This window comes from Pimephales promelas, chromosome 11 (assembly GCF_988280905.1).
Source record: "Pimephales promelas chromosome 11, fPimPro1.hap1.1, whole genome shotgun sequence".
Classification (NCBI taxonomy): domain Eukaryota; kingdom Metazoa; phylum Chordata; class Actinopteri; order Cypriniformes; family Leuciscidae; genus Pimephales; species Pimephales promelas.
Window position 1 is genome coordinate 10,535,902 of NC_142779.1, and position 25,472 is coordinate 10,561,373.

Consider the following 25,472-nt stretch of genomic DNA (forward strand, 5'->3'; position numbering starts at 1 on the left):
CGACAGTAACAATTACAGAGCTTTGATCGTAAAATTAAGCATTTAAATGCCCTGATATATAATAAAACATGAGGGCAAAGCCTTCAAGACTGTATGCAAACCTTAGCCTACAAAATAGATTTGTCAGACTTTTATTTAGCTAATATGTCAGGCTTTACATGGTTTTATATTTACAACCTTGTCGGCACCAATTTATCTAATATATATTTGTAATATTATTAAACTATAATTTTAAGCAATTCTTGTATCGGTGTGTGTGTCCTGCGCAACTAATGCAAAATTAGTGCGCGACTTTGATGCTCAGGGTGTTTTATTGCACACTGCATTCATTGAGGCTTGAGCATATTAGCAAGATGGCAGCCACCATTGGGAGACTTTTCAGGACTTCTGTAAGTTTCATACAGTAGTACCGATAAAAAAGATTTCTGCTGCGAAACATTGTTACGAGAAACAAGTGCTGAATTACATTTAGGTGCAAGTGTAATTGGTTAAACTCTGTTAGTCGTCGTTTGGTCAGCAGATACGTTTCACGGTGTTTAACCTTTAAACAGCTTATACAATCTGCTGTGCACTGTCCTGTCAGAAGAATTACTAATCATAAACAATTATTACATGTTAGCTTGTGCAGATCGCTTTGTTTTTAATTACTTGACGTGAAAATGTTTAACCTAACGTGAAAATGTTCCAATTAATGTTAGATAAAAGTATTGAAACAAACCTTATCTCACTACAAACGTGTTCACCTACGTGTAACTAACTAACGTTATTCGTGGAAAGCGCCATTAAGCGGGACTGTGTGTATAGTTTGAGATATTTGTACGCGATGTGCACGATTTTAGGGGATGGTGTTATCTGTTGAAAAGCGATAAGTTAACTTGTGTAACGGCTCTTTCGTGTAACATGACCCCCCTTTTCACAACAGGCAAGAAGAGCTGCAGTTAATGGACTGAATGTTTTGGTCCCTCACAATGGACCATCACAATGCAGCTCTTCTTTGATCAGGGCACCACAATCCCTTGCTTGCATTGCTGCACAAAAAGCTTGCTTCTCAATCAGTAAGTCTTATAAGATTTTGAGTTTTTGCCCTTAATTAAATATAGCATTATATTTGATAATCTATCATGCATGTTATGTAAATATCAGGCACTGCAAGATGGGCCCCAGCAGTCACTCAACAGGCCCCACATTTCAAAGGCACTGCTGTTGTCAATGGAGAGTTCAAGGAGATCAGCCTAGAAGACTTTAAGGGCAAATACCTGGTCCTTTTCTTTTACCCATTAGATTTGTAAGTTTTTCATTTTCCTTCACAATAAACCGGAACGATTTAACGGAAGTTCATTGGTGTTTTAAATAACCTTTATGGAGTGTGGTAATACAGTGTTCTCTCATACACTGTCTCATGTACATTTGTACATCACTCTAGGATTATTGATTAAACGATATACTGTTGTTTTTAATGCTTCTTTTTTTCTGCCCACTCGGCAGCACTTTTGTTTGCCCCACAGAGATCATCGCCTTCAGTGACAAAGCCAATGAGTTTCGTGATGTAAACTGTCATGTAGTCGGTGTTTCTGTGGACTCTCACTTTACCCACCTGGCTTGGACCAACACCCCGAGAAAGGTTTATACTTATGTACACACTGTAGCTAAATACAGTTGTCACTTTGCATTGCTTACCAGGCTCTATTGATTAGTTGACTGAAATGAAACACACACACACTGTTGGCTGTTCAGACAATTCAACGATTGACATTGTATAAACCGTAATGTGCACATTCTCAGATCTCTAAATAGCATCAATGCATTGGGAAACTAGCATCAAATTCATGCCAAATGTTAAGCTTTCCAACTAACGTCTGGTTTGCCTAGAGTGGAGGATTAGGAAAAATCCACATTCCTCTGTTGGCTGATCTCACAAAGCAAGTGTCCAGAGACTATGGGGTCCTACTTGAGGGTCCTGGAATTGCTTTAAGGTGCCATCATTTAATCAATGTACCTGGATTACTTTATTTTAGACATTCTCAAACATTTGTTTTATTTCCCGTATCTGTATGTTTGTTTTCATGCATTGCTAAGCTGGATAGGTTGCCTTTTTTGCAAATTATCCATCACTAAATGGTGTTTCACATTGTAGGGGGCTTTTCATTATTGATCCTAATGGAGTGATCCGACACATGAGTGTAAATGACCTGCCGGTTGGACGGTCCGTTGAGGAAACCATCCGTTTGGTCAAGGCCTTCCAGTTTGTGGAAACCCATGGTGAAGTCTGTCCTGCCAGCTGGACCCCAAAGTCACCCACGGTAAGCTTTTACTGGTGTCAATGAACGATATGATTGCACTGCATAATAGGTGGTTGGTGCATAAAAGACTTCTAAAAATTGAAATACCACAACTTCTGAATGGGTGAGTGATGCTTTTTGTAAATTTGTACACACAATTTTTTTAAACCATTGTTGTATTGTTAGCATGTTGGTAGTATATGTAAATAGTACATCAACTCCAGTATCTACAATCTAAGTCAACCAGCTAGATTTAAAGGCAATTTTGGAGAGGCTAGTGTAACGGAGGCGCTCTAGTGACCATTATATCATTATAGATCTGGGTACTGGTTACATGAAAGAAAAAGTTGCATAGTTCACTTACATGTAATACAGACACTGTAACAATACAGAGCTGGTTGAAAATCAGCAAACTTGTTCATTAATTATTGTAAATGGCTAGTATTTGGCCAAATGTGAACTAATCATGACCATAGATAATAGTGTGAAATGTAAGGTTTGTTGCTTTTGTTTTGACTTAATTTATGTAATTGAATTTTTTTTATCTTAGATTAAGCCGACTCCAGATGGCTCGAAGGAATACTTTGAGAAGGTCAACTGAAAACCCTAAAACTGCTGGTACTGACTGATCCTGCAGATCTTAACACTTAACTGAAACAATTTCATGATCCATATCCAAAATAAATGTAATTATTTATAGACATCATGTATCAGTATGTTGCCAGTTAATAGGGAGTGTAATCTGTTTTGATGCTGTTAAGCTGTCCTATTAAAAACTGCTCTGTTAAATTTGTCTCTTTGCCATAGCACATGCTTTCTATCCAAAGTGCTTCACTCTCCGACATAAGTAAAGAAATGTTCACATTTAAATATTGTGTGGTCAAATTTGTTTTTATAAAAATATATGCATGGATGAACTTTTCACAACCCAGTAACAGGTATTAAGAAAATAAATAGGGTCAATTTTGATTTCATGACAACTTTCAAAGAATATTATACCTTAAAGGTACACTATGTAACTTTTGGCTCTCTATCAGTTTAAACAAAATTGCAGTTTCATGGAAAAACATTGTTTTGGCTCCGCTTCGGGACTGTGCAGATGAATATGAGCCTTTGCAATAGATACTGCTTTACAATGAACTCTGTTAGAAAGCTACATATGGCAATCTATCTATTAAATAAAATACCTTACTCACATCATGTTGAGTAGCAAAAACGCCGACTCCATGCTTTTACAACATTTCAAATCCCTCTGTTCTTGTCATCTCTGAAAAGCCAAGAGTTGATTCTCATTTTATTATGAGCTGTGCCATGTTCTTTTTGCCAGTACTCTGCTTTTTTTCCCTCTCCCATGTCAAATAGCCGAGGTTTCTCGATTTACAGACGTGACGAAGTGACGCATGTATACGCAATCTTCCACAAAAAAAAAAAAAAAAAAATCCCATCAGGTCTAATATATAAATAGTGAATCAGGGTAAGACAAAAATCATGTTTTGGAAGAAGGACTGATGATGTATTGATAAATTTAATGTTCGTTTGTTAAATCATTTGTTAATTTTGAACAAAAAAGGGTTACATAGTGTACCTTTAAGTATTTTAGCAAAACAATGATCCTAGGATATGGTAGTGTTCATAATTTTTGTAACAACAAATAATTGTCATTTGTAAGTGCAAGAGTTTAAAACAATGCATTTGTTACTAAAAAAGTAGAGAAATCCTGCTTCATATTGTTCAAAGACAGGGAGACAGGATTCAAGGGCCGTTCACTGCAGTCTTTGTTAAAAGGTACTGTACAATAACGATACAGCAATACTTCGATCTCAGAAACTCAAGTTTGACTGATTATTGACCAAGTTTTTAGAGACACAATATGTTTAAGACAGATGAAGCTGCCGTCACACCATATGTTTATTCTAATGAAAAGTGCAATCATTACATACTGACTGTGTGTAATTCTTGTAGCTTCCATCAAGTACTCAGCTGTCCTTGGAGAAATTTTTAATTGACAACTTTTCCTTCATAACCATGCCTACATAACCTCAAAAACAATGTTTATTTCTTTTTTTCTTCTCCTTTTTTACAGCAAGTTAATATTGTGTTTAAAATGTCTCTTTAGACTTCACATGGAACATGACATGAAGAACCGGAAATAATTTTGTTTAAACTGGGAGGAATGATTTTTAGAAAAAGGCTTTGCCACTTTTTTTTCTTACATACTGTATTTACACAATGGAACAAGAAAAATAAGAACAACAGCTCTAAGTGTGTCTGCACTTAGTAATCATGAAAACATCTAGTAAAGTGTACAATAACTTCACTTTGTACAGTATGTCTGCAGAGATTTAGCATGTGCGCCTAAATTGTGTGAAAAAAAAAAAAAAATCACAATTTTGGTTCAGATCATGGATACAAAAAGAAGCACGAGTGAGCTGTCCAAGACAATGAATAGCCTTTCAACTCTTTAAATAAAAAAAAAATAATAATAAAAAAAGCTGATGACTATCTCTTCTATGAGCAGCACAAAGTCAATGAAGCACTTATTTTTGAGACCGTTCTACAAGATGCAAATAAAGGGTAGTGATGAGGGTCACTTAAAATGTAATTATGATCAACAAAAACCAATAGAATCTGATAATTTGATTTGGTGAAAAATTCATGCAATATCAGGCAAGATGTAACTGTGCCAAGAAGCCCACCCCAACCTTCAAAAAAACATAACAAAAACCCTAATCTGACTGTCCATAAAAGAAAGAAAAGACACCCTTTAATAAATCTGTACAACCAAAATACGTTTGGGATCTACATCTACAGTTACATTATTAAGGTTATATACATGGCCACCCCCCTCCATATATTATCTTTACGAGCAGACTTCATTCAAACCCAAACAACATAAAACTGAACTGGAAAAAGAAATATCACATCACACATCCCATTAAAACAATCTGCCACCAAACCATCATTTCAGATCACCGGTCTCACTAGAATATGCTTGTGGATAGCGAACTGTGTCTGATGTGCTAAGCTCTGTCCAGCGCGGGTCTGTGGATCTGAGCTACAGGACAACAGATGCCCTGAAAAGGTTTTCTTCACATCATATTGGTTTCTCTATTTATGAAAGAATTTTTTTTTTAATAATTTCTGTATTTTGGAAAAAACAATACTACAATGAAGGCATTGTACGACTAATACAAAACAGACAAGCAAGAGGATGGACGTAAACCCCACTCTCTGATATTCTCATATAATAGAACAAAGGCTCTCAATACACGTTGGCCTCTTCACTGAAGAGAGCTAGACTATTCCATCAATAAAGATCTGTTCAATGGTTTTTGGGGGGGTGGGATAAAGTTATAAGAAATAGGAGCAACGTTGAGGTGTACTTTCTTTCCCCTTTATCTGCGTTTACTGCCTGCATTGCCTCTGAAGGGAAAAACGAAAAAGCAGATAAAATAAAAAATAAAAAGTCCTGTTTATTACACCTCTCACTTTACCCTTGTGTACGCATCATGCCGCAACTTTTAATTCATTGAGAAAATGGAAAACTAGATTTTGTACAAGATACCACAATCTCTTCTTGCAAAATAAATGGAGACTTTGTGCCCGCGTCGATCGGAGGAAGTGCCGGCTGATCCACAGCGTCGCTGCAGAGTTTTTAGTCGATTTTTACATTTGTGTAGATCTTCCTCACAAAGGCACTTGTTCCCATGTAACCTACCGCTCCTAAAAACAAAGTGATGATGCATTGTGTTATCATAAGAATATGTCGCTCCCCTACCCATATAGCAACACTTATGATTATAACAAGGTAGGGTTAGGCCGATGGACGGTGATGGCTGACAGACATCACGATGTTTAGATGGCATCGTGCCCCCCCCCCGTTTCCATGGTGACGCGTTATGCTTGGCACGCGATTCACCACAGCCAAAATAGCGCTCTATTGCAGATTTAGCGCTTTTATTTCAAAATATTAACTTGCTTACCATTTCATGATGAACTATCTTATATTCCGATTCTCAAATGTGTAAGCGAGTTTGTTTTGTCGTTTAAAAAAAAGAAAGAAAAAGATCTTGATCTGTATGTGAGATGGGCGCCGTGTTTGGGTAGCAGTTCAGATATTTCTGTCTGTTGGATATATTAGAGTGCGGGAATTCATCAGTTTCTCCCGAAATACATGAAAGTAAAGCCCCAGAAAAATTAGGGTTGACTTTATAATTATTTAAACAGTGTCTCTATTAATAAAAAAACGTTGTCAAATATTTGAATGGGTTGTTATTTCTGCTTCAATAGACACCATTGTGTATTTTACAAACTAAAATATATTGTTTTGCTATAATATATTACATATAACGGTATTTAAATGTCTGAAACCTTAAATAAATATTATGTGGTTAAAAACACTGAACAGTTGTGATATAGCGATGACAAGGGCTGCGCGCGTCCGTCTTTGGCTCAGCGCCAGCCATAGCGTGAAAGCACGCAGTTTAAATCTGGCAGTTAGATCACTACATTTGCTCCATAGACTCGCTCTTTGCTCAGCTGCTGCAGAGAATGACGAATTCGAAATTGCTGATAAGATATAGAGGAAAATATGTAGTGGAAATTGAGAATATTACGAAAATGTATTCACTGTAGACATCGTCTGATGCCAAATTGGTAGACGTCGCCCAACCCTATAACAAGGAGAACCACTGTAATAGAGAAGTGTTTCAGTTTTCTTGTACTCACCACACATGATTCCCAGAGCAGTACTGAACACAGCCATGTAGCCAAAATAGAATGACGTCTGAAATAAGCCATACATCCTGCAGATAAAATTAGTACATGCTAATTATTGGTATCAGATCCACAGATTTAGACACACAGACAATTACCATATTTTCTGGACTATATGTTTTATCATATATAACATGCTGCAACCTATATAATGCTATTAAATTTAGGCACTACTTGTGTTTGTTTTTGTTTCCTCAGCACAATTTTGCCCCTGTGCGACTTCTACTCAAGTGCTACAAATTTTTCCAAAGATACGGTAATAAATCCACTAAATGAAAATGAGAAACAGTTTCTAATTTTCAAATAATGTGCTTGCAATTTAGGGATGCACCAAAATGAAAATTCTGGGCCGAAACCGAAAATTCTGGAAGCGCTTGGCCGAAAACGCATTTTAAAAATAATTTATTTATTATTGAAAATTAGCTTTAATATTTATATTAAATATTAGACTTTTTTTAAGTGACGTTCAATAATTTTAATGATACTGAATTTAAAAAATGCAAGCCAAAAAAATAACCACACAAAAATTGGACAGAAAATATAATATTAAAAATCGATATATTATTCTTTATTATTTCTATGCAACAGGATCAGATTTAATAGATTTATTTTTTACCAATTATCCAAAACAATGTGTAGTACTACAAATCTATTATTTTCAGAGCATGTACGCGGATCAGTGAAAGAGATGGTAGCATCATTTTACCAGTGTTGCCCAGTATGGCCACCACACCATGTTAAAGGACAGTAGGGCTATTGCAAACAGAAACAAGAATATGGTAGTACAACTACATAGAAATTTGATGTCAATGCGTTATTTGAGCAGACTTTGCTTTTCAGATGAGCATGAGCAGTAGATTAGTGGAGCCTTCGCATGGGCCGTGAGCAACTGAGCAGAGCGCATGTGCATAGAGAGGAATATTGAGCGGATAGTCACACCGTGAAGTAATAAGGGCTAGAGCGAGAGTGAAACCTGAGCGCTGAACACTGAGGGGTGGGGGGGGGGACTTTTCAGCAGAAATTTCAGGTCATACCTATTGCACACAAGCAACCATGCTAAAAAAGAGAGTTTCTAGCAATTTTATTGTATTGCTTTTTATGTTTTATGTAGATTGTTGCTTTATAGATAATATTTTATAGAAAATAGCAGCTTGAAAATTCTGCATAAATTCTGAATAAATCAAGTGACTAAGAGTGAGTAAATGACAGACATTTAAATTGAGCATTCCTACAACTACATTTAAGGAAAAGAAACTAAAACTCACTTTGTTTTAAAGAAATAGTAGTAGAAGGAGTACATGTAAACGTAAACTGCTGTTGAGGCTGCAGAGAGAAAGCTGGTCCACTGCCTGCAAAAAAGAAAGAAAAATAACATTAAATCTTAAAAGAAGCACTGTCATTTAGTCTCATGATGTCATCTGGTTATGATGCATTTACATCCCTAAAAAAAATTAAAATGCCCCTGCGGTCTGATACCAAGTACACTTGGGAGGATGGAAACAAATTAAAAAACATAAGCAAAGACAATACAGTATTGAAAAAAAATACAGTATTGCATGTAATGATCCTTACCATCTGTAGTCTTCTGCATTGAGAAGGAAGTAGGTACAGACAATGGTAACACAGACTGTAACAATGCACAAGATCACCAGCACCAGCATCATAAATCCATACACATAGTAAATCTTGTAGGCCCAGAAAGATGTGAAAATGAAGTACCTGAAAGAAAATGTAAGATTTTTAAATCTTGTAGATATTCATAGTCATTGATTATGGGTGTGTGTGTGTACCCAGAAGTGTGCAGACTTACATCTCAATGAATATTGACCCGAATGGAAGAATGCCACCTAGACACACAATAACCGCTGGCTCCATAAACCTGCCAATTCAGAGAAACATTTAGTAAGACAAATTTATTTAAGAAAGTCGAACTATTATTTTATCTGATGTAAAGAAAACCTTCACAGTATTTACATTCAAATCAATTTGATCATGTTTGAACATCATGTAAATCACAGAAAACAAAAATGAAACAATGGTACAATGGGGAATATGGGATTATATCAAGACAACTGAACAGCTGTGAGACGCTCTGTAATGTGTGAATCATGACTGAGGTTACCATTTCTTCTCTGGGATGGGTCTGGGTACAGCATTGACCCTGCAAGGAAAGTTAGGCTGACCGGAGAGGTTCCTGCCCAGAATTGTCCCCACCAGGTTCAGGGGTAAAATTACAAAGAAACAGATGCAGCACACTGCAACCTGATCAAAAAAGAAGAAAAATGACAATGATAAACAAATACGGTACTAAAGAAATTAATGGTTTAACCCAAAGTGAAAATTATGCTCATGTCATTCCAAACCCACATGACTTTCATTCATTTTCAGAACACAAATCAAGATATTTTTAATGAAATCGGAGAGATTTCTGTCCTTCCATGGTCCTTCTATTCATCTAAATCTCAAATGGTTCAAAATGTTCAATAAGAGATCGTAAAATAATTCTTATGAATAGAACAGTTTAATCCAAGTCTTCTGAAAAGACACAATCGCCTTTATATGATAAACAGATTTAATTTATGCTTTTATTCACATAAACATTGATCTTAGCACACTAAACAGAAGTTCAAGTATACTTGCTTGACACACAAGAACCAATGAGGTTCATTCTCACGGGTTCGAGGTTCCACAAGAACCAATGAGATTTTTCCTGCGCAATCAATCAAGTATTGTTGAGATTCTGTTATTAAATGTGAGTGCAATAATAAAATGGGAAAATAAATTGCATGTGTAATGTAGCAGACTTGAAACTAGATGACACTAGCACGTTCACAACCAAATTTAATTGTCCAAAATAACACATATGATGTGAAAACAGTTGACTGTCTTTTCTACTTAGTTGATCCCAGTTGTAAAATCAGTCTGAGATTGACTTATTATTGCTTGAGATAGCCATATATAGACTAGACACTGTATAAGGCAGATTACTAACTCACCATGGTGCCGAATGGGATGGCTCTAGAGGCATGGTAGTAGATTGCAATAAAGTTTATGAAGAATGCTGTGCCACACACCATGGCAGGGATCAGAAAAGCTCCTATGAACATCTGCTTTATCCATCTCCTCCCTGCAAAAATTATACAAGAAACAAGAACAAAAAGGTCTGTAGACACATAGAACACCTTCAATAGGTTGTCTTAATGACATTTGGACGTTTCATTATCGCAGATGTTACAAACATTAGTTTGCATACCTCCTTGTTTTGCATAAAGGCTTCCACCAAAGTAGCCGTTGACTGGGGACGTGGCAGCATAGACAAATATGGCTGTACTCAGCATGGACCCTCTCCTACAAAAGCAAACACGAAATTCATTTGATGAGCACTTCAGAAAATGTGAATATCCCTTACAGCCCAACTTTCCATACATGTCCAAATGTACAGTATATCATGGTTATACAACAATGTAATTTTTGTTTTAGCCTATATTTAATTATTAGACAATAATTACACAATACACGTAGTTTATCATTGCCCTGTTAATAATAGGTGAAACTCACTCTGTATACAAGTCCTCAATCATGGCCAAAATGATGACTATGAGGGAAACCGAGAAGATCTGACACCCAGAGCCAATGAGGGAGGAGAATATCAGCGGGTGGCTGGACGGTCTGAACACATCACCATGAACCTGCTTCCATCCATATTCATCACCGAGATCACGGTCCTGAGGAAAAAAGAATGTGCATTGAGTTTGATAAAATGCAGAGGAAGACACCATCCCTGAGAGGAACATAGCATTACACTTGGAACTGTTATCAAAGCTATAAAACATCAGCCATTGAGAGGCTGTGAATAAACCAATTCATCAAAGATTCAAGCGAAAACAAATGCGCAACTTAAAAGGTGATGGATTAATAAGCCTTGTGTAATTAAGAATTACAAAACTGTTCTGTAAGTGATCACCATATCATCCATTTCTTCTTCTTTGCTGTATCTGGCGTAGTCTTTCCTTAATGTCCTCATCAGGATCATTGAAACAAGGCCCACCAGGAAAATCACCATCATGAAAGAGTTGAATATTGAGAACCAGTGAATCTGTCAGAAAGCAAAAAGCATTCCATAAATTCATTATCCCCCACAGCACATTTTAAATTAGATGGAGTTAGCAAACAATATGTGCCATTTACCCGGTGTTGAAAAAAGGACGGATCAAGATATTTGTCAAATCTATCCTCAAATTTCACATCAGATTTCTTCCACTTCACCTGTAAGGGTTGGCATAAGTTTGTAATATTATTAATTTTACACATATTATTCTTTCACACAATAAGCATTAGTATTAATTTCCCACACAAAGTTCGATTTTAAATGACAATTTAATTAACCTAGTATTAGTTAATATTAGCAGGTTTCTTAATTTTAGGAAAGCTTTACTCACAGAGTATGACATGGGAATTTTTGTGTTTGGCACAAGCTTGACCTTCCCCTCACTGGTCAAGTTAACATCCACAATTCTATTCCCATTGTATCCGATCTCCAGCTTTTTGTAAGTCCAGAGATAATAGTCTTCTCCATTCTCATCAGCTTCACCAACAATACCTTAAATAATCCAACAAAACAATATTCCGTTTAGAATGAAGGCAAACATGTCACATTATGTCAAAAGTATATTATCAGTTTAAATAAACAAGTACATTAAATCCAAATAATATAACATTTGTATCAAAAATATGACTTACTCTGCCTCTAAAATGACTGGAATAACCACTAATATCACAGTCTAACATTTTATAATCCAACCAAAGTCTGTTCCTCTTAAATATCGTTTTGTGTGAAATGCTGAATGGCATAATCATGCTGTCATTTCAAGTAAAGAACCAACAAAAAGAAAAACTCTTAAGCATGCTACCAAGACAAACTTCTTATAAAATTTCTCCAAATATCCGCAAAAATAAAGATACAACATATACTCCTCAAAAACATATAGCTCACTCACATGGCAGTTAAAGCCCAAAGTCTTTTCTTCCCTTCCCATGATCAAAGTTACTTAATTTATGAGCAACTATTAAAACGCTTAATAACCCTACTGCTCTTTCAGAACAAATGGTTAGTTCTGTTGAATAATAATGGTTTGTTAAAATGTCAAACTGTTACGTGGGAAACAACATGTTTAAAATACTTCAATAAACTGATTTCCCCTTCAGGCACAGTTTATTATTCCTTTTTTTTTTTAGAACAATGTAATTGATTTGTAACATGCATTATCTAAGGAACAATATCATTTGAAAAATTTGGAGTGAGAAGATGGTCATTAAATGGGAAGCTACCAGAAAATATATAGCTATTTTGGCAGCTCACAATGGATCTTAAAGAACTTGCTGGCATTTCTGTACCAACATGGCAGCATCCCTACAATGATGACTGCAGACTTGAGTCTCCCAACTGCTGTGAAATGCCCTAAAACCTGGAACACACCGAGCCGACGGTCGGCTGTCGGGCACTTGTTTGTGCGTTGGTGGACTAAGTTTTCTCGTCAGCTTTGTTCCGGCCAATTCGACATATTGAATCGGCGTCGGGCCGTCGCTGAAAGAGGAAACTCTGATTGGAGATCAGCTTAGTGAAATATTCAGTGCACGAGAATAATAGCAAAACAGCAAGCAAAAAAGTCAAAATGGTACAATTTGAAGGCTGTTCTTAAGTTATGTCATCTTACCAAAATGTTCCTTGTCGAATACTTCAATGTTAACATGAGCGGAGTGGAATAAAAAAAGTTTTTAGCAGGATTGATATTCAAAACGATGATGCACTGCTTTGTTTCCCTCATAGGGTTTGTAATGGAACATGGACTTGAAAGTCACAGCCAAAGACATCAACCATCATGACATCAAGCATCTTCATTAACCTTCTCTGCAGCCTCAAATGTTGCATAATGAAATCAATACTCTTTAGATGCTTTCTGTCAATCAAAAAATGTCACAGAACAGGATGTCCCAGAATGGAAAGATACATACATGCCACTTTCATTTCTTTGCAAAGATTAATCAACTAGGTGCACAAAGTTAACAGTACCCTGGAGAGCAGTTGGTCACCCTGTCTCTGCACACCCGCACATAAAAAAATTGACCTAAACACAATGTAGGATTTCACTCGCATTTCAGTGAAGGTCACTCACAAGCAATACCCCATTTAGACTTTTTGATGATTAAAATGATCATCAGAAAACTGTTTGTCATTTTTGTTGTTTGTGCTAAAAGGTTAGTCTCAAAAGTATATTTGTCACCTTCACAACTGCTGTCTCATTTTTTTACTGTGTAAGCTGAACAGTGTTATTATTAACAAAAACTATTAGGAATATTATTCTATCATAAAATAAAAATATAATATACATAAAATAGATATTAGATGAAAAACTGATTATAGAAATAAAATTAAAAAAAATGAATAAAATCTCAAAATTAGGTTTGCCAATGGCAATCACTCTGGCTTCTGGTTTACTCACCCCAGATGGGAAGGTCATCTATGTACATTTGATACCAGTAGTGGTTCTTGATGGCATAGACAAACGCATCTTTTTTAGGTTTGTCTAGTTCAATGTCACAGTATGTCGTCTGTAACACCTCATCTGTAAAAGACAAAGCATTGCATTCTTACAATCATCACAAGAGCAATAATCTTACATGTGGATGAATGATCTACAAATTTAAATAATGTAAATTACATTCATAGTACTTTACATGTAATGCCATTTAATGATTGTGCCCTTGATAAGCTTCATTTGAAAAAGTTAACATGCTAGCCACAATAGTCAAGTCACCTTTATGAATATAGCGCTTAACACAATACAGATTGTGTTTCAAAGCAGCTTTACAGTGATAACGGGAAAATTATGCATTTCGGCCATCGTTCAGTTGAACAGGTATTAAGACCATACCTGTATACTTGATATCCAGACCGCTAAACTCCAGTTCAACCCCCTGTAGCGCCTCTCCTAACGTCTCATGATAATGACTAATAGTTTTCTTCGTGCCCACACAGAATGGTAGGGAGAAATACTTATAGGTCTCCTGTCGGTTGTGATAAGGGCCCACTGTATTCATCCATAGAACCACCTCCTCTTTATCAGTGTACTGCAGAAGAACGAGAACAGTCATTAGCTACCTGTTTCAAATATCAGCATCTATTCTTTGGGATGTTAATTCAACTCCAGGATGTGACCAATTGAAAGAGCTCAGACTAAGAAGGCTCCACCCTCAGTCTATATAGAATAAAGTATGCAGAGCCTTACAAAACAGACCATTGGAAGCAATGATTATTGTTGCCGCTCAATGGTTATCAATATCCTGTTGTATCTTTAACAAGTTTTCCAATGCATAAATGAAATACCCTATTTTGAGGCAAATGACAACAATGGAGATATGATTAGACATAAGCCTAATAGATCATTAGATAATAGAAATGTAATTGATTCTGGTGTGGAAATAATCTTGATACAGATTGAAGAATGGAGAAATAAGTGCTTAAAGGAAGAGTTTACCAAAAATTGTCATCAAACAAACCATCATGTTGTTCCAAACCTGTATCTTTCTTCATGGGAAGACAAAAGATTTGAAACAGTTTTGGTGACTATTGACTTCCATTGGAGAAACAACAACAAAAAAAGACATTTCTCAAAATATCTTCTTTTATGTTCCACAGAGGAAAGTAGTTGGTTCATATTGAACTATCCCTTAAATTCTTTGAATTAAGAAGCTCAAGAAAGATAGGGTGTGAACCAGTAAATCAGGTAGTGTTACACCATCCTATCTGAATCTAGAGAACAAATATAAGAGCAACTGCATGGTTGCAACAATGAAACCTTAAACACGTCGCCCATGCTCAGAGGTATTCCCATTGGCAATTAGTTTGAACAAAAAGAAGAACATTATCCACCAGAAACCTTGAAAGGAAAGGAGGAATTAATACGAGAACATATCCTGTTTTATGAGCTATAATTCATCATCACAGATTATGTATGGTGCTGAATAATCCCAGTAATATTATGAAAGATGTGAAAGGGGCTGCAATAAAAGTGAAGATTTAAATCTCTTAACACCCAAAGTCAACTTGTCTAAACTGATCAGTGTCATACAACCAACCTACCAATGTCCGAAATGCTGATGAATGAAAAATGGAGTTCCAGTTATGAAATTTTGATTAAAAATTAAAGGCACTATATGTAGGGTTTTTTTTCACCACAAAAGGGTGCAGTTTCCAACAATAACAAAGTCGTAAGTTTATGACGCAGTGATGAGCCGAATGATGGGACTTGCTGTCAAGCTGATCCGGATCTAATAAATGTTTATGGCTGAGTGCAAAAATTCATGATTTTTAACGTTACAGGGGTATGAAGCAGATCGCGATTGCTAAAGAGACAGATATCACACGCGAGTCCCGTGGATTACTCACACAGTAATGGAGCGCTGCTTCACTTGGTCTACATTACACTATCACACTAAACGGCATTTAAAGGGTGTTGAAAGTTATATGTTATTTAGTTATAAGTTATACTAACTTTCGTGTTAGTTAGTTTGCTATATGAAACTAGCAGTAAGCTAGATCAACATTAGAATAACATATATACTGACCATATTGTAACATTCATCATGTTGAGCTAATGTTAATGACATTGATTTGTTTTATGAACATTTGCTCACCTGTCTAATAAAGCTGTCAAGTCATGACTAGTGAAGCTCTGTCAAGTCAAAGCTAGTCGCGGACGTGGAGCTCTCGGCATCTTAAAAACGCCACGCTGATATTGATCCTCAATTAAATTCTCCGTGTTTGTCCCAAAGTCTGCTTGCCATGGTCTATGTTTGAAAGAAACAAGAACTGTGTGCGGCTAAACATTACGCACTACGCAGTTGTCCATGTCTGTCGCCATGGTTAAATCGTGGTTATGGCAGTATGAACGGAAACTGAGGATAGCGTGGATACTGATATTTTTTTTTTTTCCGTAAAGGCCACTTATTTAAAATTGGAATTTCACTGAAATAAAAAATCTTTGGAGACTTTAGGGATATTGTGAGTACACACTGCAGGAATATATCACACTGTGCCGGTGATTTTTGGATATTTTATTACAAAATGCTTACATATTGTACCTTTACGTTAATTTGCATTTCATGCTGACTTTTAAGTCATCTCATATCAAACATTATCACTATAATGCTGTAACAGTTACACTAAAATAGTGAAAAAGTGCAAATATGCTACAATAAAAACATGTTAATTGCAAGCTGCCTTCTATAATCTTCCTAACCCATGTAATTGTAATTTTAGATATTATTAAATATTTCTGAGATATGTTAGTTGGCATGCGTGTTAAGTGATAACACGTTACAATTGTGATGAATTTAAGCAAACTTCCATTGTACCTGACAGATTTTATTTGCTTAATTAGATTGTTATTTTGAAATATTTTGATTTAATGACATATGGTTAGGAACTGTAAATATACAGTCACCAAAATGACACCGAGAAAAGACTGCCACTCCGTCACAGTCAAATTCTTGCAAGTTGCAACCAAATCTGCTTTTTATGTAAATGTAACAATGTTTTACAGTGTATCGGGCATATAAACGCCTAGACGAACCGGATGTGTGTGTGTACAGACGGACATATTTATTTTAGCTAACGACGGCTAGTAGACCCTTCAGAATAACCTCATACATACACAAAAGAAACGCACACAATATACGAAACACATCTTATGCCTAAAATAACATTTTACTTATTATGCATCATACGAGGAGTCGAACCCGAGAATTTCGAGCACAGCCCTGCTGTTTGAACTCCATAATGTAATAGGATAGCTGATGCTAAGCTAGCCACGTAGCTTCTGATGTGCTTAGCATTTCTAACATAGACACGGGACAATACATCAATTATCGTATCAAGTTTATTGGATTAATTTATGTCCTTTGATGTTAGGCACTTTTGCCAGGACAACCAGCTCAATATCTAACGTCTCTCGAGACTATACAAACCGAACACAGAGGGCTTCTCGGCCCGCAGTTTATCTTACCTTATGTTCGTGTTCATCTGCTCGAACTGGCAGCAATGAACTAAAAACAGTCGTCAAGACAACCACTTCAATCGTCCACCTGCAGAGCCCCATGATTTTCTAGGGAAAATTCTGCGACTGATTTGAAATGGTATCTTTTTTGGGGGCTATCCCACCTTCCTTCTTCCTGGTTCTATGACAGTAGTTGTCTTGAGGTGCTCACATACGAGTTTGTCGTAAAACTGCTTGGCGAGTGATCAGCGCGTCCACCGCTGATTGGTGAGAACAGGTCACATGGGTAACTTGGACCTATCGTTGGAGAGAGCGATGAGTCAAAGTTGAGAAAGAAAACCCTCCGCTTCGCCACCCATGGCCACGTCATCTGAGCGCAAACAGAAGCGGTGGAAAGGCAGGCTGCTAAGCAGGATGTAAAAACAACACTGGTGAATGTTCATTGATAGGAACTTCAAATAGTGTTGTAGAAAGTTACGCCTAATCAGTAAACATATCGCTATTAAACGTCGATTCATTCAAGACCACAGCTATTCCTCACTAAGCTGCCAAAATAAAACAGTTCACAAAAACTTTAGTTAACATGAATACAATTACTCATTTCCCCCAATTATTTTGTTAATAATTTAATTGTAATAATTTAACAAGAAATGTGCATGTTCAAGATTCTCATAAGTCAAATGGTCACATATCATACAGGTAAATAACAATAATGAAATATGAAGTATTATGTTTAGAATGTTTCGATTTTAAAATTATTTCTTTTCATTTTATATTTTTATTACTGGATTATAATTAGCCTTAACTCACTAACCCCCTGCTTTTCCCCCATGAACCCCCAGGGGCGCCTTGCTAAAGGTATTTTTGTTTTAGTTTTGTTTGTTTGTTTGTTTGTTTGTTAGGCTATTTGAAATGGGGCAGCATGTTGGCTAATACCTAATTACAAAAAAGGCCAATTAGCCAACTGTCACAAATGTTACAGTTTTTAATGGGATTCATCATCATCATCAATTTCATTTCCAGACTCTTGGTCCATTCAGAAGATGCACAGACATCATGCAACATGGACCTACATAAAACGGATACATATAAAAAGAGATAAATATATATATATATATATATATATATATATATATATATATATATATATATATATATAACTACAATACGGCATTTCTACACTTACCAGTCTTTCCATAGTGATGATTGGTGTCATATGACACTAAACCATGCTGTTCAATTTTTATCAATTTCATGGGACAGCTAAGTTCATGACCAAACAAAGAGCTTAATATGGTGTGTGTACACAAATCTTGAGTAGGCTACTACTAAACCACCAACATGGCGGAGAACCATCCTCATCTGCTTGATCAGACGCCTGTTGGTGCTGCTGATATTGATGGAGGGAGAGAGGAAAAAAAAAAACAAGACGAGTTACTGGAAGTGCCCACTCTCCACTTCCCTCTAACCATTGGTAAATCAATCACATAAACGTGTCATCATGATACAAGTATTTGATTATTGGTTGATTCTTCAAGTCAAAAGTGGCACTAAGTAAAACACCTCTCCAATTTAAGGATGCAATATTTTATTCATTTTATTAATTTGGTTTAATATCTAAAGTCCTAGTCCCTGTTGCTAAGGAACAGCCAGAGCAGGATGTCTTTGAAATTAAGGATAAGAATAATACATCTATGAGAGTTAGAAAAAGCTAAATCATAAAATCAAATAAAAAAATATTTAAAATTATATTTCATGCTAACTACAATTGTTTATCATTTAATAGACATCAGAATATTATTCGCCAAGCGTGGGCAAACACATAGGAATTTGTTGTGGTGTTATAAATTTGGTCAAAACCATCTGCTTCCATATCGGATCAATGCTTGGCATGACTGACCTCTGTGCACAAGCTAATTGTTAATTGTAAAAATCAGGTGGCTGTGATATTTTAGTGAAGGGGCCATCCAGGTGGTAGCTAAGTGCTATTATTGATTCACAGTTAATTTATAACATCTTATTCATGTTAAACGCATACTAAAAATTATTTTTCTGTATAGGCAAACTGTTTTGTGAACTAAGTCCTTATTTTGAAAACCACCTCCATCTGTCATAATTTCTTTCTTTTAGGCTGGCTATCACAAACTCCTCCCTATGGAGATCGACTCATTAATCACCAAAAAGGGCCCCAGCGTTCCTCAGACAATTGCAGGACTGGCGGGACAACACAAACAACTACAACATGGTCGACAGTCCTTGTCTTGGATTGACATGCTGAGCTTCATGGAGTTCCACAGAGGAAGAGCGTGCGAGCGTGGTGTCTCCGTCAGATCATCAAATACAAGAACCTGCTGGTAAACCAGGACAGGACCTTCATTGGTATGTGTTGTGAACTGCTTTAATTAACATAAATGTTAAATCTCTTTCCTCTAGTCTGTCCTCCAGAGTTCAAAATCAACTGCAAATTCAAGTGCAAATCCGGCGACATTGTGGACACTAGGTAGCCTCCTATTTAAAATTAATTGAATAATGAGTAATGCAATTGAATAATGAAAAAAAAAAAAATATATATATATATATATAAGCAATAAGGTACGAGAGGCTGTGCTGTATCGTGAATAAGTAACGGCTGAAGGGCGTTGTTAGGCACGACGCGAAGATATATAAAACAAAGTCTTCACAATATGATTTAAATATTGATTCTAAAGTTATTCAATCAAAGTGCAGAACGAGATTTTTTCTTTTTCTCTTGTTGTTTGATTAAGCAGGAATGCTAGGCTGCTGCCACTTTAAGAACTAATGCACACATTTGATTTCTTTCCCCGTTGTTTACCTTGTGTTTACGTCAATATTCCCTAAAATGGTACATTCAGTAAAAAATTTCATTGCGCATTTCATTGTGCTTTTTAACACAGTTCCCACGTTGTATTTTCTAATGTATTTTCTTAATTCACCCCAATGGGGGTCCTTTCGTAAAATATAGACATTTTGCTGCCATTTTCTGATATTGTCATTAAGTGATGTATGTTCAACATTATATAAAGTAATGCATAGCTTACTCATAATAAGTTACTTTTTATAGAAAGTATTTCTCCAGAGCTGTTTTTACTTTTACATTTACTAGTGTTGTTCTTTACCCTTATCATGCATCTCCTATGAAAATTCTTTGAAATCTTAAAAATGTATAAAACATGACATCACCTTTTGATATTTGGCAAACCAGGGTCTTTGTAGAGACCATTGTGAAGATATCCAAGTGATCCATCAAATGGTACCAGCTTGACCCGCTCATCTGATTTCTGGGCCTTTTTTGCGATTCTGTAAATCTGAACCAGAATAAATGTAATTTAAAGCAAATATGTATTTTCAAATTATTTTTTAGGGTAAATTAAGTTTCTTAAACATAAACTCAAACCTCTTGAGCCATGGCGAATGGCACTATATGGTCGTCTTCAGCATGGAGAATCATAATAGGAGTTCTAATTTTCTCCAAACTATCAAAAGAGAAAAACGAGATACGAATTTTACAACAAATTTTCATATTTAACATTACACTGGCATACTATTCAAATCACATTTCTACTCATATTGTTAAATATATATTAATTACTATAGTGAAACAATGTCACATACTTCTTATTAGTTGGAAAGACCACAATGTTGTTTTTAAGTGGATTGAAAAGGAACAACTGAATGTATGGGAATTTCCAATAAAACTAGAGAGAAAAAAAGAGAGAGGTACCAAACAGATTAATGACCTTAATCTAATAATAATATCATTCATAATGATAATCATCTTGTGTGGTTCGTCCATGTAAAGTATGAATGAACTTTATTTTCATCATAATTAAATTGTTCAGGTTTTAAGTACATTTTACTTTGTAAGAAAATCCCAATTACAATGTTGTGAAAGATATAGGTCTTAAAAACATTGAAAAAAATTGATCAATAAAATACCTCATAAAAATATCTAAAATGAAAACATCTAAAACTCATTTGTCAGTTGTTTTTCCATGATTTAAAAGATCCTCAACGTTACTTAGCCAGGAAAATGCGTGTTGAAAAATTTGATTAGGTGCCACTTCCCCGGTTAGGAATGCACCCTCAAGTATTATTCCATCAAACTGTTTTCCTGTCAATAAATGTGTAGTTTTTTAATAAAGAAAAAAATATATAAAATAAAGTAAAATACACCATTCCACTCTTGCAGTCAAGAAATGTTTTAAAATATATAAAGTGTGTAAATTATGTTCCCCATGTCTTTTGACTTTTGTGTTATTTCCTGTTTCTGTGCCATTTTTGTAGTCCCTTGTTTTTCATGTTGATCACTTCCCTGATTGCTGATTCCCTGATAGGCTATACTACAATAAGTAAAAAGTAAAAAGTGAGACAAAAACACTGAAGAGACATTGAGACAAATAATTGCATAAAATACGATCAGTCATATCTTCCTCCAGTAATTTCACTGCAGCATTAGTCGTTACTCTATTGAAAAATAAACATACTGTTATGAATATGTAGAAAATACATAGACTGGTATTTTATTTAGTCATATTATATATATTGTCTTTATTGGTTTTTTTAAATATATTTATAGAAACTTATAGCAACAGTCAATAAAAATGTAGATACACACCCACCAAGTGAGTGCCCCCCCACACACACAGGCTGTTTCCACTGCGTGCCTTAACCCAGTTGTACAAGTATAAGGCATCAGTGCTCAGACCGGCCTCTGTAGGTTCCCCAGTGGAGTCCCCAAAACCTGACAGATTTGAATACATTTGAGTAAGCCATAGAAAAATCATATTTGAAATGAGTTACAATAAATGTGGGCTTAAGTAAAGTGACAACATTTTAACCTCTGTAGTCCAATGCCAAGACATGATATCCAACAGCACTCAAGAACTGTATGGCCAGACACTTCAGTCATTATCTCTATAAGTTCTTAGTCTTTCTACATAATGAAAAAAGTGAGTTTACTCACATTTGAAATTGCAATACGATGGGGTGCAGATCTGTTTATTGAGGATACAAAGGTCATGCCAGCATCAAGACTAATCAAGCTAATTATTTACATGTATTTTCAATATAATGCAACATGTATCACCTTTATTTTATTTATTTATTCACATCTATTTATTTAGAATTTTAAATAGTATATCCTCATCAAATAAAAAAACAAAAACAAAGGAACTCATGGGGTATTAGCCAAAATCCATGTGTGGTAATTGTATTTAAGGTAAAAAAAAGTTGTAATATTGTGGTAGTTTACACACTTTTTTATGTTTATGTTTTTTTTTTATGTTTTTATGTTTGGTTTCATTGGATCTTTTTTTTTTTTTCAAATAGGTTGCAAAATGATTGAATGTTGACGTTAAGTGATATGCTGCAGTTGCCTCCCAGTTTTTTACTAAATAAAGTGCAAAGGAGTGTGAAGTTCAATGCAGAATATCAATGTATGTAAAAGATATGTAGGCCCACTGATCAATGTTGAGAAATTATGAAGACGTTGCATATAGTGTCTGCATGGTTATAGCTCATCAAAGGGAATCTTTAGTGAACATAGATTAAAAGTCTAAGAATAAAAGGTGTTCTCTTCCGATAGGTTCTCTTGTATTGCGTAAGCTGCTTACGCTACGGGTAAAGTCATTTTTCTCGAGATCTGAAGCCCATTACACAAATTCCTTAAATTCGCATCGAAAGACAACGCTCATTGCCCAATATTCTTTTCAAGGAACGAGGACGCGCTGGCCCAAACCTGGCCCATCTGCCCGCTGTATGCTTTGCCCCCGATCTCACTGTCACAGGTAGGCCTAAACAAGAGGGTCAGGGAAATGGCACTCAGTCCTTGTCGTAGGCCCACGATGGGAAAACCAGACCTGCTTCCCATGCTTTAAATTATGCATGTAAAAGGAACAGCTCTAAGGTAATTCTTGAATTGGAATTGATAAGACTTTACACACTATAGCCATGATTGTGAAGCCTGTGCAGTTTGACGATAGAACATAATTCAGCTGACATTTCAATTGCAATGCTCTTCGAAAAGCTGTTCATGGGCGTCAGTTACATTTCATAACATCTTTTCAAAAGCAATCCACGTAATTATTGCATATCCGGCACATTTTTGAAGGATGGGTCCAATAAATTGTCGAATAAAGCAATGCGCTTTTGTCTTTTGAATGGGTATACGTCAACGGCAACTTTTTAACATTTATATTTATACTTCCAGAAGAAAAATCACTTGGTTTTGGAGACTAAAACGATGTGCTGATATTGATCAAGTGTTAGTGTTTTTGATAGCACGTAGGCCTACAAATTAACGATAGACCTATCGCACTGGGAACAAATTATTCTTTTGAAGCTTTAAATATTAGCCTCCTTTCGACAGATTTCAAGATCAATTGTACTGACATTGAGAGACCTGAAAAGTTAACCAGCTGACAATCATTTAGGCATATGCTATGCCTAATAATAATATTTTGTTTGTTGTAGGCTATATGCTATTTGTTTACGTTTTTAGACCCGCAAAGTGTTACAAATGTTTAGGCTACCTATACAAATTCTGGGTTGATTTCGAGTGAATTTAATTTCGGGATTTGAATGTCTTCGTCATTCAAAGCTTGTCATGAGCTTGTCATTATTTGTCCAGTAGAGCTTTAGAAATATCACTGCAGGTGGTAATATGGATGATGAAAGACTTTAGATTTTCCTGGAAAAACAAAAAACAAAAACAAAGTTTGCAATGTAGACAAACGAGACAGTAAAACTGTGTTTCCCATTGCTGCGACCGACTGTGTATACGTCCAAAAAATGTCGGCAAGTGCATTTAGTTAAATCACCAGTTGGTGTCGCACTATCCTTACACTTAGCCTACACACAGTGCCAGATCGAAGAGCAGCAGATTCTCATATCCATCACATTCCTTTTTTTTCCCTTTATGTGCAAAGCTTAAATTATAATGTAAAATATCCTAATCGATTTTAAAAGCCCCTATGTGCTTTATTTAGCAAATGCACAAAAGACAGAGATGTAAAAAATGTGTTACAAATTTGTTCCCGTTTTTCTCCAAACGTTTGTGCTTTATGTAGGCTACATCAGCAAACGATAAATTCATAATAGGCCACAAATCGAAATGTGGCGTCTTATTTATGTGTGGCCGAGGAAACAGAAGTTAAAGAATATTTGCGGGTAGGGTAGCCTATAGCCAAGACCTATCAGCAGTATGGAGTCAAAAAAGTGCGATAGCAATGCACGGAAGAGGCTATAATAAAAACTAAGAGTGACCTTAACTCATGCTAAAAAATAATCTCGTAAGATTTAAATATTTAATTAATAGCTATTTGTTGATATCTGTTAAGCATGAAGTTCGGGATTCTTTCTAGAATGAAGAACTTGAATATTTGAGCAAGGATTAGAAAAATAAAATGTCTTTTTGAATCCGACACGCCGACAACAGTATCTAGCCTGCTAATACATTAGACGCAAGGAAAATAGACGGACATAATAATAAATAGGCTATAGGCATATAGGCATTAATTAATAATAATGATGATAATAACAATAATAATTTAATATTATTCAAACTAAAGTTAAATAGGCCTACTCTATAAACTCACTTTGCGTTAACACAAGGAAAAGGATAATTCTAAAATTCCTCTGTTTTATGCAGTAGCCATCATCCCACTTCCCCTTATCATGCTGCGTCCGGGTTAAAATATTAGCTGATAAATATTGTTCATTTATTTTAACAAATGTGGGGTGTTGAGAGCAATAGGCAAAATTATTAAAGTTAACAATGACTTTTGGTATTTAGTAGTAAACATTTAGCCTAATATTTCATTTCCACATTGCACACTGAGCGCAATGCCGTGCCATAAAACACTTGTAAAAATACACCAAGCGCGAGTTTTCAACATGGACAAATTCAGAAGAAGCTTTTTAATTTTTTTTATTCCGTTATAGCCCATATAACTATAGAAATTGAGGTGTAGAATTTGTGCAAACATGTCTGCAGTTTCCGTATGTTTATAGCTTAGTTGGCTACTAATATGGCCTAAATTTGCCTTAATTTGCACCCAATAATATGTTAAGCTATTGTAGTGTTGTATGATATTTATAAAAAGTAAAAAGAATAAAACATTTTTAAGATATCACCGAACTACTCACACCATGAAAAAAAGACTCTTAACCCAAGAGATATCGCGTTGTCAACTGTGCATACCTGAACTTTCGAGATGCAGAATGCACATTAGTAACCCATAATGGGATTGAACTCGGCTAATTTAATGAGTAGTTAGAGGGTAATGGACTCTTGTAGTCATACGACAAACAAACAGGGCTGAAAATATTGTCTGTGTCTAAT

The 25,472-nt window shown here is 35.6% G+C and overlaps 3 protein-coding genes across 3 annotated transcripts; 1 reads left to right on the forward strand and 2 right to left on the reverse strand.

The window, feature by feature from the left end:
• The first annotated feature begins 319 nt into the window (after window positions 1-319).
• Window positions 320-4,697, forward strand: prdx3 (peroxiredoxin 3). The gene is made up of 7 exons (XM_039672446.2): window positions 320-389; window positions 923-1,055; window positions 1,144-1,285; window positions 1,486-1,621; window positions 1,870-1,973; window positions 2,135-2,300; window positions 2,830-4,697. Exons 1-7 carry the CDS (start codon window positions 354-356, stop codon window positions 2,878-2,880), a joined length of 768 nt encoding a protein of 255 aa, XP_039528380.2. The 5' UTR covers window positions 320-353; the 3' UTR covers window positions 2,881-4,697.
• tm9sf3 (transmembrane 9 superfamily member 3) lies at window positions 4,170-17,340 on the reverse strand. The gene is made up of 15 exons (XM_039672442.2): window positions 17,120-17,340; window positions 13,988-14,183; window positions 13,556-13,678; window positions 11,495-11,655; window positions 11,244-11,321; window positions 11,020-11,151; window positions 10,614-10,780; window positions 10,309-10,403; window positions 10,052-10,182; window positions 9,178-9,317; window positions 8,866-8,934; window positions 8,628-8,774; window positions 8,321-8,404; window positions 7,008-7,084; window positions 4,170-6,002 (listed from the first exon to the last, which is right to left on the reverse strand). The coding sequence occupies exons 1-15, from the start codon at window positions 17,210-17,212 to the stop codon at window positions 5,935-5,937; spliced, it is 1,761 nt and encodes a 586-aa protein (XP_039528376.1). The 5' UTR covers window positions 17,213-17,340; the 3' UTR covers window positions 4,170-5,934.
• A 936-nt stretch (window positions 17,341-18,276) lies between these two features.
• Window positions 18,277-21,891, reverse strand: LOC120479640 (lysophosphatidylserine lipase ABHD12-like). The gene is made up of 5 exons (XM_089117406.1): window positions 21,751-21,891; window positions 20,744-20,826; window positions 20,526-20,604; window positions 20,312-20,436; window positions 18,277-18,497 (listed from the first exon to the last, which is right to left on the reverse strand). The coding sequence occupies exons 1-5, from the start codon at window positions 21,889-21,891 to the stop codon at window positions 18,380-18,382; spliced, it is 546 nt and encodes a 181-aa protein (XP_088973532.1). The 3' UTR covers window positions 18,277-18,379.
• Window positions 21,892-25,472: the final 3,581 nt, after the last annotated feature.